The 14,685-nt window shown below is 43.8% G+C and overlaps 3 protein-coding genes and 1 non-coding gene across 6 annotated transcripts; 3 read left to right on the forward strand and 1 right to left on the reverse strand.

Annotated features, from left to right (window-relative positions):
• Window positions 1–47: 47 nt before the first annotated feature.
• Window positions 48–120, forward strand: TRNAG-GCC (transfer RNA glycine (anticodon GCC)). The gene has a single exon. It is a non-coding gene; the product is annotated as a tRNA-Gly (tRNA).
• A 1,304-nt stretch (window positions 121–1,424) lies between these two features.
• On the forward strand, window positions 1,425–7,409 carry DNAAF2 (dynein axonemal assembly factor 2). Of its 2 annotated transcripts, none has more exons than XM_067736720.1 (3): window positions 1,425–3,864; window positions 5,656–5,799; window positions 6,587–7,409. In XM_067736720.1, exons 1-3 carry the CDS (start codon window positions 1,777–1,779, stop codon window positions 7,085–7,087), a joined length of 2,733 nt encoding a protein of 910 aa, XP_067592821.1. In that variant the 5' UTR covers window positions 1,425–1,776; the 3' UTR covers window positions 7,088–7,409. The 2 variants fall into 2 exon arrangements, with proteins under 2 accessions (XP_067592821.1, XP_067592827.1); XM_067736726.1 differs by having other exon boundaries at window positions 3,536–3,665.
• Window positions 7,410–8,898: 1,489 nt separating this feature from the next.
• Window positions 8,899–11,480, reverse strand: MGAT2 (alpha-1,6-mannosyl-glycoprotein 2-beta-N-acetylglucosaminyltransferase). The gene has a single exon (XM_067736771.1). It carries the CDS (start codon window positions 10,961–10,963, stop codon window positions 9,623–9,625), a length of 1,341 nt encoding a protein of 446 aa, XP_067592872.1. The 5' UTR covers window positions 10,964–11,480; the 3' UTR covers window positions 8,899–9,622.
• A 14-nt stretch (window positions 11,481–11,494) lies between these two features.
• RPL36AL (ribosomal protein L36a like) lies at window positions 11,495–12,871 on the forward strand. Of its 2 annotated transcripts, none has more exons than XM_067736822.1 (2): window positions 11,495–11,649; window positions 12,420–12,871. In XM_067736822.1, the coding sequence occupies exon 2, from the start codon at window positions 12,451–12,453 to the stop codon at window positions 12,769–12,771; it is 321 nt and encodes a 106-aa protein (XP_067592923.1). In that variant the 5' UTR covers window positions 11,495–11,649; window positions 12,420–12,450; the 3' UTR covers window positions 12,772–12,871. The 2 variants fall into 2 exon arrangements, with proteins under 2 accessions (XP_067592923.1, XP_067592913.1); XM_067736812.1 differs by lacking the exon at window positions 11,495–11,649 and adding an exon at window positions 11,935–12,075.
• The last annotated feature ends 1,814 nt before the right edge of the window (window positions 12,872–14,685 follow it).

The raw sequence follows: 14,685 nt of genomic DNA on the forward strand, positions 1-14,685 counted from the left end.
TTTCTATTTTATGAAATTTTGATATTAAAGTAAACACGATGGGGACTTCCCTGGTGGTCCAGTGGTGAAGACTCCGTGCTGCCAATGCAGGGGGCCCGGGTTCAATCCCTGGTCAGGGAACTAGATCCTGCACGCGGCAACTAAACTAACACCGCTGTGGAGATCCTGCACGCGGTAACGAAGATCCCACATGCTGCAACTAATACCCGGCACAGCCAAATAAGTAAGTAAATATTTTTTAAAATAAAATAAACATGATAGTATACTTTATAGAGTTTTATAGGAAAAATATTTTCTGCATAATCTTTTAGGAAAAATATGAAAATGTGTAAAAATATATAATCCAAGTATACATTTGTGTTTAAAAATTTAAGTTTCATTATTTCTGTACAAGTTACACGCTAATGTTCACCATAAGTCTTAATAGTATATTCAAGAATTGCAAATTGTTTAAATTTCAAGTCACAGAATCTATTCTAATGATAGTGAAAATCTTTGTTTCAGGATATTACTATATCCTGACGTAAGATGAAGCAGAGCAGTTAACTATGTACGAGCCGATAAGTTGCCAGAATCAGGCAATAATTATTAGAATAAGACAGGAACTAGAATCAGGTGGAGGTGGACATTGTCTGGAAATGAAAAGGAAGCAGAGGTCTGAAAAATGGGCTAGCAGAGAAACAGCACTGCAAGGCTATCCAGGGCTAATACTTTGGGGAACAGAGAGGTGGTGTGCTCCCCGACCTGGTGTTTAATCAGCTGAAGCACAGCTGACCGCACCGCAGAAATCTGAGTATGAGGCACCGTCATGTGACATTATGCCTCAGGGGCCACGTAGATCACACAAGACGGGAGTAGGTTGAGATTTCTCTGCTATGAGAAAAGCCAACACTTGGTCTCAGTGTGGGGAAGCCACAGGAAGTGCCAGTGCAGGTGATGAGGTAGGAGAGAAACTTGGATGGTGTCTCAACATTGAGGTAATGCCAACATTGTGTTAAATGTTGCTGAGAGTTTCAACAAAATGAGAACAGAAAAATGATCACTGGATTTAACAACTACCAATTAATAACTACCCCAATCAATAAATATTCTTCTATAATATCTATTTGAATGGCTGCATAGAATCCCATTGCATGGCTGTACCAAAATCTGCTCAACCAGTCCCACTGTTGAATTCTTAGCTTCTTCCCAAACTTTTAGAATCAATGTTTCTTGAGCATGCTCTCAAAGTTGGAATTGCTGGATCAAAAAAAGTATGCATGTTCTAAAGGCTTTTTATACAGCTACCAAACTACTCTCTAGAAAGGTTTTATTAATATAATTCTACCACTCCAAGGAAATACAGTAATTGTTTTTAAAAAAAGCCTTTTCCATTTTGATAGGTGATACGCAGTATCTTATATTTGCATTTTTATTATTAACGAAGTCATATGTTTACTGATCATTGGCTATGAATAGCCTGCCCATAATATCTCTTGCACCAAATGAGAGTTGTAAACAGGGCAAATTGGTGAAATATCTAGGAGACTGAAATGCTGGTTTAGCGAAGTGAATAAAGCATATAAAGTTGTTAGAATCACAGCTTGTGAATGTATTAGCTTTGTAACTTTCGTCAGGTAAGTTCTCAGGTCCTATCTTCTCATCTGTGAAATGGGGATTAGGTCTACCTTGAAGTGTTGTGAACAATGGATAACGTACATGATACTGTTAATTATGACAATTATTCAGATGGTTATTTTGCAGAGGTAACTGCACCATGGCACAGGAATCTAAAAAATGCATAATGTTGGTTTGAAGAAACTAAGGCTATTTCTGATATTTCCGTCATCCCTATTTCTGCCCCTCCTCCCGGCAGTTGGTGGTGTCACTATGGCAACGAGCACACGCTGCCCGAGGCTCAATTCTCTGGCGGTTACAGACCTCCGCCGCCTCACTCACCGCAGACCAGCAACTCTACGACGCGTTCCTCCCACTCGGTCTCAGATTCATCTCCCTTGGCCCCTGGGCAAGGAGCCGAGGGGCAGCATGGCCAAGGCGGCAACCTCTTCGCCGCTGGAAGACTTGGATCTGAGCGGAGAGGAGGTCCAGCAGCTCACCTCCGCCTTCCAGGACCCGGAGTTCCGGCGAATGTTCTCCGAGTACGCCGAGGAGCTTACGGACCCCGAGAACCGGCGGCGCTACGAGGAGGAAATCACGGCCCTGGAGCGTGAGCGCGGGGTGGAGGTGCGGTTCGTGCACCCGGAACCGGGCCACGTGTTGCGCACCAGCCTGGATGGGACCCGGCGCTGCTTCGTGAACGTGTGCAGCAACGCGCTGGTGTGCGCGCCCAGCAGCCGGCCCGGCTCCAGGGCCGCGGCATCCGGCAGCCAGTGGTCTCTGCCCTACAGCCTGGCGCCGGGCCGCGAGTACGCTGGGGGCCGCGGAAGGCGCTACACCGTCTACGACGTCGTCTTCCACCCAGACGCTCTTGCGCTGGCCCGACGCCATGAGCGCTTCCGCCAGATGCTGGACGCCACGGCCCTGGAGGCCGTGGAGAAGCAGTTCGGCGTGAAGTTGGACCGCAGGAATGCCAAGACCCTGAAGGTCAAGTACAAGGGGACCCCGGAGGCCGCCGTGCTACGCACGCCCCTGCCCGGGGGCTCCCCGGCCCGGCCCGAGGGGGAGCCGGAGAGCCCTCTCCCCGATTTCCCCTACCCCTATCGGTACCCGGAGGCCGCCGGGAGCGCTGCGATCCCCAGGCCCCAGGCGCCCTCCCATCCGGAGGCCGTCCTGCAGCCCGCCCCCACTGAGCCTAGCTACAGCGTGGTGCAACGCCACCACGTGGACCTCCAGGATTACCGCTGCTCTCGGGACTCGGCCCCCAGTACTGTGCCCCAGGAGCTCGTGGTCACCATCGAGCTGCCGCTGCTGCGCTCGGCCGAGCAGGCGGCGCTGGAGGTGACGGGAAAGCTGCTGTGCCTCGACTCGAGGAAACCCGACTACCGGCTGCGGCTCTCGCTCCCGTACCCGGTGGATGACAGCTGCGGCAAGGCGCAATTCAACAAGGCCCGGCGGCAGCTGGTGGTCACGCTACCTGTGGCGCTGACCGCCACGCACCCGGAGCCCGCCGCGACCCCGGAAGAGGCCGCCGACCGGCCCGGAACTGACTGCGCGCCCTGCGCTTCCGCTCACCAGGGGCAGGCGGGCCCGGCGGGGGTTGGTGGGGCGGACGAAGGCTCGGATCCCAACCGAGGCTGGACTGTAGACGCCGGGATCACCACCCCGGACGCCGCCGGGGAGGAGCACGTCTCAGCACCCGAAGAGCGGGATTTCAGCGGGCAAGAGAGATCAACAACAGGCATCCGGGAGGAGCCGCCTCCCGGAGCTGGGAACTCACCTGGGGACGGTGGCGGAGGCGCTCCTAGTACTTCATCCGGGGACCTTGACAGGGGGTCTTCTGCAGGAAAAGTGAGTGCGCGCCGAACTCTCGGCGTGGAGGCGCTGGAGGCCCGGGAAGGCACCCGCAGGGAGCCAGCTGATCGAGCCATGAGTGGTCCCGGCACCGACCGCGGGGAACCTCTGTGCCCGCCTTTGCAGTGTAATCAGGATGAAGAATCCCTGACTCTGCTCATTCAAGTGCCTTGGATCCAGCCTCAAAGTCTTCAAGGGGAAGTGACACCCCTCTGGTACAAATTGTCCTTCTCCACCCAAGACTTAGTTTATTATTCCTTCGTTTTGCAATTTACTCCAGAGAATAAGTTGAATACCAAAGAACCAGTGGTTAGCATTTCTTCAAACAATGCAGTGATAGGACTGGCCAAATCTCCGGAGTGCCATGGACAGTGGAGAGAGTGGTATTATGGTTTAAACAACGATTCTTTGGAGGTAACAGTTCTTTCTAGAGTCCTAATATTTGAAATATTCTGTTCCACTTGCTATCACAGGCACACTCCCAGTTTATCCTAAACAAAGGATTTTCCATTATAACTTCTCTCCTGATGACTTGAAATTGATGCACTTGATGAAAGATGTTAAGTACACTTAAACGCATATTGAAAAAAACGAAAAAAACTTAACGCATCCTCTCTGGTGGATGGGTTTCAAATCTTCACAGTTGCCCTTGAGAAGGGCTGTAACTTTAGTCATATTCTCAAAGGGGTTGTGACACAAATAGGTTTAAGAGGCATTCTATTATGGCCATATTTTAAGTTGGTAAATAGCTTTTTCCAAACTTAGAACGTAAATAGTTTACTTTCGGAGAGCAAAAGTAACTCAGCCTGTGCCACACAGTTCTTTTGTAGGAAAACCAACTCGCAGGTGTGAATCTAAATCCCTTGCCCTCTCGGCCATATGGTACTGCTTAATTTCAGTCGCTGATATTGGTGGGGTTGTTTTCTGGTGGGCGTTATATTACATTGAAGTTACCTCTTTTTGCATCTGTTTTAATCTGTTCCCTGCTAGTACTTGACACAATGGCTGGCATTTAACGAAGTGTGATATAAGCCTTTGTTGGTACCAACATCACATCAGCTACATCTCTTTTGGGCAAAAACTGGGGCTGTGCATTATCAGGTTTACCTAGGATATCATTTTGTAGTTGCTACTATACCTTTCAGATTACCGAGGATCTTGAGATTCAATATTCCAGTACTATTGGCAAATACTGGAAAAAAAAAGTTTGACGTTCTATAGAACTTTTTAAACTCATAAGTGAACAATTAATTGGTATTTTTGATTGAGGTTTGTATCAATGTTACATGTAAATTTTTTTTAGCTCTTTTAAGATATTCAAGGGTTAAATTCCCAAATTCACAACACTAGTTGCACAGATTATATATTAAAAATTAAGTTTGGGGCCTTGGGCTTTAACCTGCCAGGAAGTTTTACTTCTTCCTGTATTTTTCTAGAAATTTGCTAATAAGTTAAATTTTTATTTTATGAGGTGTATCTTCTGTGAGAAGTGGTTAATTTGAAAACCTCCAAAAATGGTAAAGTAAATAGCCAGGGCTAGGTAAAATACTTTGTGAGAATATAAAATATGAAATCGACTATCTGTTTATGTCATCAGAAGGGGAAATTTAGGAAAGGGCAGTCGTTTTCCTGTAATTGTTTTAATAAATGTGAAAATAACTCACAATGTGGGAAAAAAAACTATATGGACAAGCATTTGAGAGAATACTAAAGAATGTATTTTCTTACCTAGCCAAAAACTAAAAGGCAAACTGGTCACACAAAATTAAATAGATCCTGTCTGTGTATCTTTTGCTGACTCATTAGGAAGTGTTCTAAAATTAAATTGCATTTTCTAGCTTGGACTGCATTTATAACTCTAGAGGTGATGTTATTCTTACAAAATAGAGGGGGAAAAAAAGGAAGATAATTTGTAAGTAAGATTACTTGGAGGGAAAACATACCTCAGATTTAATAGAGACCTAGAAAAGGAACTAAGACTTGTCTTCTAGGGTCTTTTCCTATATATGTGTGTACTCTTGCTGTTCTTATTGCTCTGTACAATACTCAGTTTTCTTTTGCCAAAACAGCATAGGAATAACATTAAAATAAACATTTTAAAAGTGCAATTCTGAACTGTGTGAGAACTTTTATGAGCTGGTTTTAGATACAACTCTGTCAAGTATGACCAATAAGGTAGAATTTTTTTTTCTCTTTTTATTTTAGGAAAGGTTATTTGTCAGTGAAGAAAACGTTAATGAGTTTCTTGAAGAGGTCCTGAGCCCTCCATTCAAACAGACAATGCCCCTAACCCCACCATTAATTGAAGTTCTTCAGGTTACTGATAGTAAGATTGAAATACATGCAAAGGTAAGGATTTTGGTGGGCTCTATAGAGTCGTGATTTGGGACAAGGTTGAAGCCTAACAGATAACTTAATTCTTGATTTCTTTATATGATAACTTTAAACTAAGTGGACATGATGGCTGGGAAGAGTGATGTTAAGAGGAATAAAGACTTTTTTGTATGTATTTTACTATTAAACATCTGCAGTTCATTTTCACTTATGTTATCTCCTTTAATCCCAAAATAACTGTTCAGTGAGGAATGGAGAGAAACTAACATTTGGGAATTATGAGTATTAGTCCAGGGACAGCTTTTTTTGACTCTCAAACCATGGGAACTATGTCATCCAGTTTGTTCTTTCTAGTTGAACTTAAGTTTGGTTATTTTTATAGTCTTCAGTATTGGACACAAATGAGTAACTAGGACAATTGACTTGTAATGTGAATTCAGGGGAAAGAGGCTCTAAAGAATCACAGAAATACAAGAAAATTCAAGAAATTCAAGAATGCCCTTATAAGAATGACTGCTAATGGGTTTTATAGGCCATGTTAAAAGGTTTGTAGGCCAGGATTATTTTATCCTGAAAGAGATGAAGGGTCAATGAAAGTATTTAATCAGAGAATCAATGCCAGGTTTGTATGATTAAAATATGACTGGCAGCATTTGGAGAATGACTTTGAGGGGGAAGCCAGAGGGCCTATCTGTAAGTCTACTGGGTTATTCCTTCACAACTTAAAAAAGTTTCCAGCGGGTACAATTTACTTTTCTATTTGTTTCAAGGAATTATTAATTTGCTGTTTCTCCTGACATAGTTGCAAGAATGTAGTAACTCTGAGCAGCTTCATGAGAAGGAAGAAAGAGTCAATGAAGGAAGTCTAACTGAAAAAGAACGTCTACAGCATGCTACTACCTCAGCTGATTCCAATTCATCTGTAGCAGTCAAAGTACTAGAAACAGACAGTTGTGGTTCAGTTGCATGCTTGCAACAAGGGGCCCTTGATGTTTCTCAAAAGCCGTTTGCAAAGTCTCAGCAACCTGAGTCAAAAATGGAACCTGAATTTATAAAAGACAAAAGTGCTGTTCACTCAAATGATGAAAAAGATAATTTAAAAGAACCAGTAATAACTGAAGAGAAAGAATTAGATGGAGATCACCTATCTTCATTACTGAACAAAACTGAAGTTCACAATACACCTGGTTTTGACAACATAAAGGAAACCAATATGCAAGATGGTCGTGTGCAGATTATTAAAGATCATGTGACTCATTGCTCATTCAGTTTTCAGAATTCTTTGCTTTATGACTTGGATTAATTCTGTATCATCTTAGAATTTAAAGGCTGAGTAAAAACTTATGGACTAAAAATAGACTCTGTTTACTATCTTAAAACCAAAGGTATTCAAGAAAGTATAAAATTTGCAATTTTTATTCTCATGGGGAAACTGAAGCTATTTATTTTTTTGCATGTAGAGTTTATACAAAGCTTCCTTAATTATGGAAATAAGTTTTGTGATTCCTCTGATGTATATTTTTTCTAATAGTTAAACATTTAGTTTTAATACAACCTATTTATATTTACTTCTGTGTTGTTTTTGGCTTTTGTTTGCCATTACTTTAATAAAATTTCAAAATAAATACTCATTAAAAGTTGTGTCTGTCACAAAGAGTATTTCTAAAGAATGCAATTAACTAGAAGCACACTAGAGTGCATGTGTTGGTGGGAGGAGAATCTCAAAACTATGCATTTGTAAGTCTCACTAAATAGGATGTACTTATGCTTGTCATAGAGATTCTGAAAGAACTTTACTAACCAATATTAAATGATCCAAACAATACAAATACACTGAAATTTAGTATTTTTGCTTCAACTGTGTATTTTACTCTTCTCATATATGTCACCATGTATATATATATGTGTGTATACATATATATATAAATAACAGGTTATTTGTTAATGATCTTGAAAATTCAAAATTTTAAAATAATTTTTTGGAAATTATTCAAACATCCCTTGGTTTTATAGAATTAATTTACAAATTTTAGAACAGGACAAATTGTCTAAGAATTTGCTCCAATAGGAAAATTGTCTTCATTATATTATTACATGAAAACAACAAGAGCTAGTGTTTTCTAATCAATTTCTTTTATAACACCTAAAAGAGGGCAGCAGATAATTTATCAACAGTGGCTAAGTTACGAATTTTGTGGAATAGTATTTTTATTTGAGGCCAGGAGAAAATCCCAACAGATTTTTTTTTCCTCACAAAAAATTTTAGGACAACATGAAAGACAATATAGAAAGGAAAATATTTGTTGATCTAATCGCTGACCCCAAGGCCTTGAGCTGATCTATTTCTGTTCCAAAAACAGCTACTAATTCAAACCTCTGGCCTTACCTTAGTCCCGGAAACTAATTTCTTTAGTCCTTTGAACTAGGGAGGTCAGGTCAGAGCACCAAAAACTGGTACGAAGCCTAGCAGTTCATTCTGATTTACATTTATAACCCCAGTAAAACCTGGAACCAGAGGGCTGAGGGCAGTATAAAGGTAGCTCATAAAGCAAGAGAACTATTTGCTCCATTGTAGATGACCATATACATTTTTCAACCATAATAGGAATCTTAATTTGATGGAATGATAGTTTTGAGACTGTCCATTAGGTACACAGTTTTCTTAGATTAAAATGACTATTGCAGTACCTACACAGAAAGTAGTCTATATTTATGATTGAATACAATTATATACTGTTAAGGAAAACTTTCATGTTAAATATGGAGTAAATTTTAAGCCTGCTTCCTATTATTTACTGTCTGTCCTTTTAAAAAGTACGATTTCTGTTAAAATAAAGCTGGCACTAGAACATGTTTCACTTTGGCAGGACTGAACTTTGTATCATTTCTGGCTGTACTTCACTTACACAGCAGCTTTTTATTGCTCATTATCTATGCCTGGCTAATTTGAAAGCCAGTTTCTTCCAAAGGGATGCACTGTCAAGAGCTGGGTTTTCTTTATTTCAAACTCAGTTATACAATGTACAGATAATATGTAATGCTAACTTTAAACCTTGTAGAATGTCTTTACTGGATTTTGGTGTAAAAATTTATTCTGCAAAATGATCAGGAATCTTTTTATGCAAAAATGAGTATTTTATTTTGGCAGCACTAAAAGAAAAAAAAAAACCACTGTATTTCTACATTGAGGTGAAAACAGTGTTTAAACTTTCTTATCAATCAAATACATTCCAAAAGAAAGTGTGTTCTATGAAGGTTCCAAAGCACGGCAAATCTTAACACAATAATACAGGAATCTTTAATACTGAAAATGACTCTGTTCTGACAGGGTGTTTAACATAACTTTCCAGTTATAAAACCAGTGAAGCAATCCCTTCCTAGTAACTGTGTCAAGAGTGAAGCTGGGCTTGTTCCATTAATACTCTTAACAATTTGATTGTAATACTTTTTACTAATATGACAATTTTAAATAAATTCTGTTGTACTTAAAAGAAGTCTTGAACGTGGAAAAGTGTACAAAGTTCCGGATAAAAAGATTAATAGATGCAATTTAAATAAAATTTCTCCTCTTCTTTCTTATCAATTAACAATAATGATTACCTTTAGCAGATACACATTGAGCTTTAAAACCCAATTCTCAAAATGAAAACTTGTTTTACATCTTAATCAGACATAAAAGGAAAAGATTACTATATTGGGACACCTTTTACGAGAATTCTGTTGTTGTACTAAAGCAGAAACCAGTTCCTAAACCCTTTTATTCAATTGTATATTCTGTTTGGACAAATATCATAAATAGAAGACTGTCACTACTTTTGCTTTTGTAATTGTGATTTTTTTACTGCAGTCTTCTATAACTTTTACAGAGTTCATGGTCCCTAATATCTCCCCACCCTCCATTTTTCCTAGGTGGGGAAAGGGCTGCCATAAACTTCTCACTGATAGTTAGAGTTTCTGGAAACAGGTACTGTTTGTTATTATTTAAGAGTGACTCAATTTGGGCACTCTGGGTGGATGGTCTACAGGTTTTTTGGTGGTGCATACCACAGTCTCCAGCATGAAAAATCCTAGGAACTTGAGGAACCAGCACTTTCCAGAATTTTGGAAGGCAAGATACAGTCAAATACTGAAGGGTCCAGTCCCAGTTATAATCATCGTAAGTACAGAAAGTATCTGTGCACTCAATCAGCTTCTGATAGGCATCCCGGGTCAAGGCCAGACCCATATTGTGCTCTGTGGATTTCCACGTTTTCACATCTACCTTGTCAGCAACGCCATAGAAACTGCGAATGGCAGTATAGGTCCCCAGGGAGAGAACATCACACTCAGGACACTCTTGCTGCTTTAATTGCCACATCTTTTTGAAGACATGGTAAAAGTCAGGGGCTAAGTAGTGATCCTCTTCTAGGAAAAGTATGAGGCCAGCATAGTCTCGAAGGACTTTGATCCTCTCCCATACAAAATGCAGCTTCCACCACCAGTGGTGTTTGGTTTGGGAGAATTTGGCCTCTCTATAATGGCCGAAGGAGTCGGGATATTCAGCATTAATGCATCCCATCTGCAAAGCTGCATTCTTCTCCACGTCTCTGGGGCAATCTCTGGGGTCAGTGCCCGGAAACTCGTTGGGGTACAACTGAATACTAAAAGGAAAGAACACCTGCAGAACCGGACAGAAATCCACTCCAGCAATCAGCTGATTGATCTCGGTCGACCAAAAGTCATGGCTAAAGATAACGAAGACGTTGTCGATTCCCTGGGCTTTTCGAAGTGAGTCCAGCAGCAGTTTGAGGTATTCAGGCCGGTTGTGCACCTGGACCACCAGCACCAGCTCTCGGGGGGCCCAGGAGCCGGCCTTACCTACATTCCTCACCGTCTGGTCAAAGTTCAGCTGGTACACTAAGGACCGGTACCGCAGCGTCAGGTTGTCCACCTCGGGGTGCGGGGCCGCCGCGACTAGCGGAGCCGCCGACTCGTTGGAGCCCCGGCGGATGCCCACGGACACGGCGGGATGGTCCCCGGCCCGGGCGCCTGCACCCCGCGCGGGCTCGGCGTCCAACAGCGGCGGGGCGAGGGCCTCGTTCTTCCTTTGTCGCCCATTGCTGCTCCAGAGGACGAAACCGCAAGCGGCCACCACGAGCGTCAAGATCAGCACCTTCCGCTTGTAGATACGGAACCTCATGGTCTCCGGCGCCAGGAGCGCAGGCAGGCAGACGGGCGCGGAAAGGAGCTAGAGGCTCCGGCGCGGAAGGGGCGGGCGGGCGGCGGCCGTGGCCTGCAGCAGTCGGAACTGGCCCCCGCGGCTGTCCTCGCTAACTCATCCCGGGCCCCGGGGGTCCTGGGGCCCGAAGGCTCTCAGCTCCCCCGCGCCGCCCGGGCTCCACACATCGTCGCCTGGCAGCTGCAGCTCGGGCACCGGCCCCGCCGCTAGGAGCCGCGGCACGGCGTCGCCTCGGTCCTCTCCATCCAGCACGGGTCCCGGAAGAAGCCTGTCGCGGCCCCACCGCACTCCGGCTCCGTTACCTGCGCTTCCAGCGGCCCTGCGTCCTCTGTGCTCTCATCTTTACGCGGCCCCGGACGTCTCAGACCAAGGGACGTACCCTCGCCCCACTCCGGCGGTGACTGTCCTGGCAACCAGCGACCGGCCCGCCGTACGCCGCGGTCCCCGGGCCCACACCCCTCCGCCCCGCCCCTCGGGCCGTCGGTTGGCGCTTCCCGGTCGAGTCTGGAGACGCACGGCCGTCGCCGCCCGCTGCCTATTGGGCCGCAGCGCGGTCGCTCAGGCTCAGTTCCTACATCCGGGGCGTTCCTTCCTTTCCTGGGAGGCGTGAGCAGAACGAGGCCGGAGCGTGGACGCGGGTTTTCCAGGTAAGCGGGGTGCGGGGCGGTGGCGATTCCGGCTGGAGTCCCCAGTGCTCAGGATCCAGGGCTGGGCCGTGTGGGCCCTGGTAGGAGAGGGAGGGCGAGGCCCGCCGCCTTGGTTGGTGGATTTCAAAAACGGGCTTCTCCCTTCCGGAAAGGGGCTCTCGCATGGCGGCTGCTGGGCCGGGAAGCACTTATTAGGGACACGTCAGCCTTCAGGGCTGCTGAGGAAAGGATGACGATGCTTCGGAGGGAAAAGTGAAACCAGGCTGATGCGGTTCTCGGAGAAGGGACGGGGCGGGCCGTGGAGGTGGCTCTACACCGCGCCCCGAGTCGGGCATGCCCGGGAGCTAGAACATGGAGGGAGAGGGTGCGCGGAGAGGTGAAAATAAACTCTAGCCTCGGCCTTCTTTCTCTGCCAAAGAAAATCAGGTATCACACCACTACGCTTTAGTTGTTGGGCAGCCACGGTAAATTAAGCCCCAGAGGAACCCACTTTGTGGGGGAAACTGTACTGGGCGTCCCTGTGTTGCTGCTCTTGCTGTTTGCTGCTCTTGCTGTTTTTCAGTGAGTTTCATTCTATAAATGCTCCAATAATTTAAGGATTTCCAAAAGCTGTGCACGTACATGTGCATTTACTCATACGGAAAAAGAATACTTGGTGCAGTTATACGTTACTGACTTGTGTAATGTTATCTTCCTATAAATACTTATAAAACACTTGAATTTTCAAAATGTTTAACGTTTGCTGCCGTATTTTAAATATTTTACAACAGTTTTCATCGTGAAGACACCTCTACTGCAAAGATGGTCAATGTACCTAAAACCCGAAGGACTTTCTGTAAGAAGTGTGGAAAGCATCAGCCTCACAAAGTGACCCAGTATAAGAAGGGCAAAGATTCCCTGTATGCCCAGGGAAAGAGGCGCTATGATCGGAAGCAGAGTGGCTATGGTGGGCAAACAAAGCCAATCTTCCGGAAGAAGGCTAAAACCACAAAGAAGATCGTACTGAGGCTTGAATGTGTTGAGCCCAACTGCAGGTCCAAGAGGATGCTGGCCATTAAGAGATGCAAGCATTTTGAACTCGGAGGAGATAAGAAGAGAAAGGGCCAAGTGATTCAATTCTAAGCTTTGGGAATCTTTTGTTCTTCTATTTTTGAGAGCAAAATGTTTAAGTTATAGAAAAATTGCCTGTATGAGAATAAATACAGTGATATTCTTACTCAAATCTTTTGTATTTTTTAAAATATAAGTAAAATCACAGGCCTAATTTGGCTGTAAATTAAAGAAATAATGGTAAATTATTTGTAAGTGAACTAAGGTTCATCCTCTTATCTAATTCATTATTTAAATTTAGTTCCACAAAAATTGGCATCTTGTATTTATATAAAAAGAAGGTGGGCTTCCCTGGTGGCGCAGTGGTTAAGAATCCACCTGCTGATGCAGGGGACACAGGTTCAAGCCCTGGTCCGGGAAGATCCCACATGCCGCAGAGCAACTAACTAAGCCCATGCGCCACAACTACTGAAGCCCACACGCCTAGAGCCCGAGCTCTGCAAAAAGGGAAGCCATCCAGTGAGAAGCCCGTGCACTGCAAGGAAGAGTAGCTCCCGCTCACCGCAACTAAAGAAAGCCGTGTGCAGTAACAAAGACCCAATGCAGCCAAAAATAAAGACCCTGCTTTTTGTAAATGAATTTTAGGCTAAGATGCTTACAATGGGGATGGCTTGTAGATGAGCAAGAATGCAAAGGGCTAGGGTGTAGGAATAACATGGTGGGCACTTATTCCCAACACAGACTTTTTTTTTTTTTTTTTTTTGCGGTAAGCGGGCCTCTCACTGTTGCGGCCTCTCCCGTTGCAGAGCACAGGCTCCGGACGCGAAGGCTCAGCGGCCATGGCTCACGGGCCCAGCCGCTCCGCGGCATGTGGGATCTTCCGGACCAGGGCATGAACCCATGTCCCCTGCATCAGCAGGCGGACTCAACCACTGCGCCACCAGGGAAGCCCCCCAACACAGACTTTTATATCTACATTTATTGATGAAGAAATAATTGTCTTTCTACAGGAACATGTAAAAATCAGATATGCACTAAATTTTAACTATGCCACAAAACTTCACTTTTTAAAGAACCATGTTTTAATATAGTTTTATAATATTTTCAGGCAATGTCTCACCAATTTATGAGTTCAGAAAATCCTAAGATACTTAATTACAGAATTCTTAGTTTTAAAGAGCAAAAGTGAATTAACTTTTAGAAGGCAGTATAAAGCCTGGGCTGGAAATCCCCGATCTAGGTTCACAGAGAGGATTTTTCTCCAGATACTTACACTCTTTCCCCTCCTTTGTTCCCAGAGGCTAGTTCTGACACTGTTGCAGTGATCTAGGAGAGAGGCTGATTTGAAAGACAGTGGGAATGAGAATCAAACAGTTCTGCTTCCATTTTCCAAGATTCTTTTAAGTTGGTTCCTTTTATATATCCTCTGCTCTAGTTCAAATCCTAATCATCCTTTAGCTGGTATATTGTGGCTGATATATTGCTATCAGTTTTTTAATTAAAAAACTTAAACATATTAAGTGACTAAAACAAAAAGAACCACCCTCATATAATACAGAACTTAGTAAACGTAGCAATTTTCTGCTACTCCCACCCAACCCCAAAACTTCATTCCAGCCCTAAAAATTAAAAATCTTAGAAATCACAACAAAGATTATGGAATTAATATTATAAAACTTGTAAAAGCTTAAGTCTGTCCAAAGCAACTCCTACTTTATGTATGGTGAATATAAAATTCCATATATATTTAGAATAATATACCTGAAAAACACAAAAGTGCTTAAAAACTTATATGTAGTTTCATATCAAACAAGTTCTCACTACAGTTTAGACTATATTAGTGCAAAGTATATTTTCTGCATACAGAAACTCAATTTTTTTTTTTTGATATTTATTTGGCTGCACTGGGTCTTAGTTGTGGCATATGGGATCTAGTTCCCTGACCCGGGATTGAACCTGGGCCCCCTGCACTGGGAGCAGAGTCTT

Source organism: Pseudorca crassidens, chromosome 1, assembly GCF_039906515.1.
Source record: "Pseudorca crassidens isolate mPseCra1 chromosome 1, mPseCra1.hap1, whole genome shotgun sequence".
Classification (NCBI taxonomy): Eukaryota; Metazoa; Chordata; class Mammalia; order Artiodactyla; family Delphinidae; genus Pseudorca; species Pseudorca crassidens.

What these genes read in the sequence shown, in the direction of transcription:
- DNAAF2 (XM_067736720.1), top strand. Translation starts at nt 1,777, where the DNA reads ATGCATAATGTTGGTTTGAAGAAACTAAGGCTATTTCTGATATTTCCG. An exon ending in TAAACAACGATTCTTTGGAG is followed by an intron (nt 3,865 to 5,655) that starts GTAACAGTTCTT and finishes TTTTTATTTTAG; the next exon opens with GAAAGGTTATTTGTCAGTGA. An exon ending in AGATTGAAATACATGCAAAG is followed by an intron (nt 5,800 to 6,586) that starts GTAAGGATTTTG and finishes CTCCTGACATAG; the next exon opens with TTGCAAGAATGTAGTAACTC.
- RPL36AL (XM_067736822.1), top strand. Translation starts at nt 12,451, where the DNA reads ATGGTCAATGTACCTAAAACCCGAAGGACTTTCTGTAAGAAGTGTGGA.
- MGAT2 (XM_067736771.1), bottom strand. Translation starts at nt 10,963, where the DNA reads ATGAGGTTCCGTATCTACAAGCGGAAGGTGCTGATCTTGACGCTCGTG.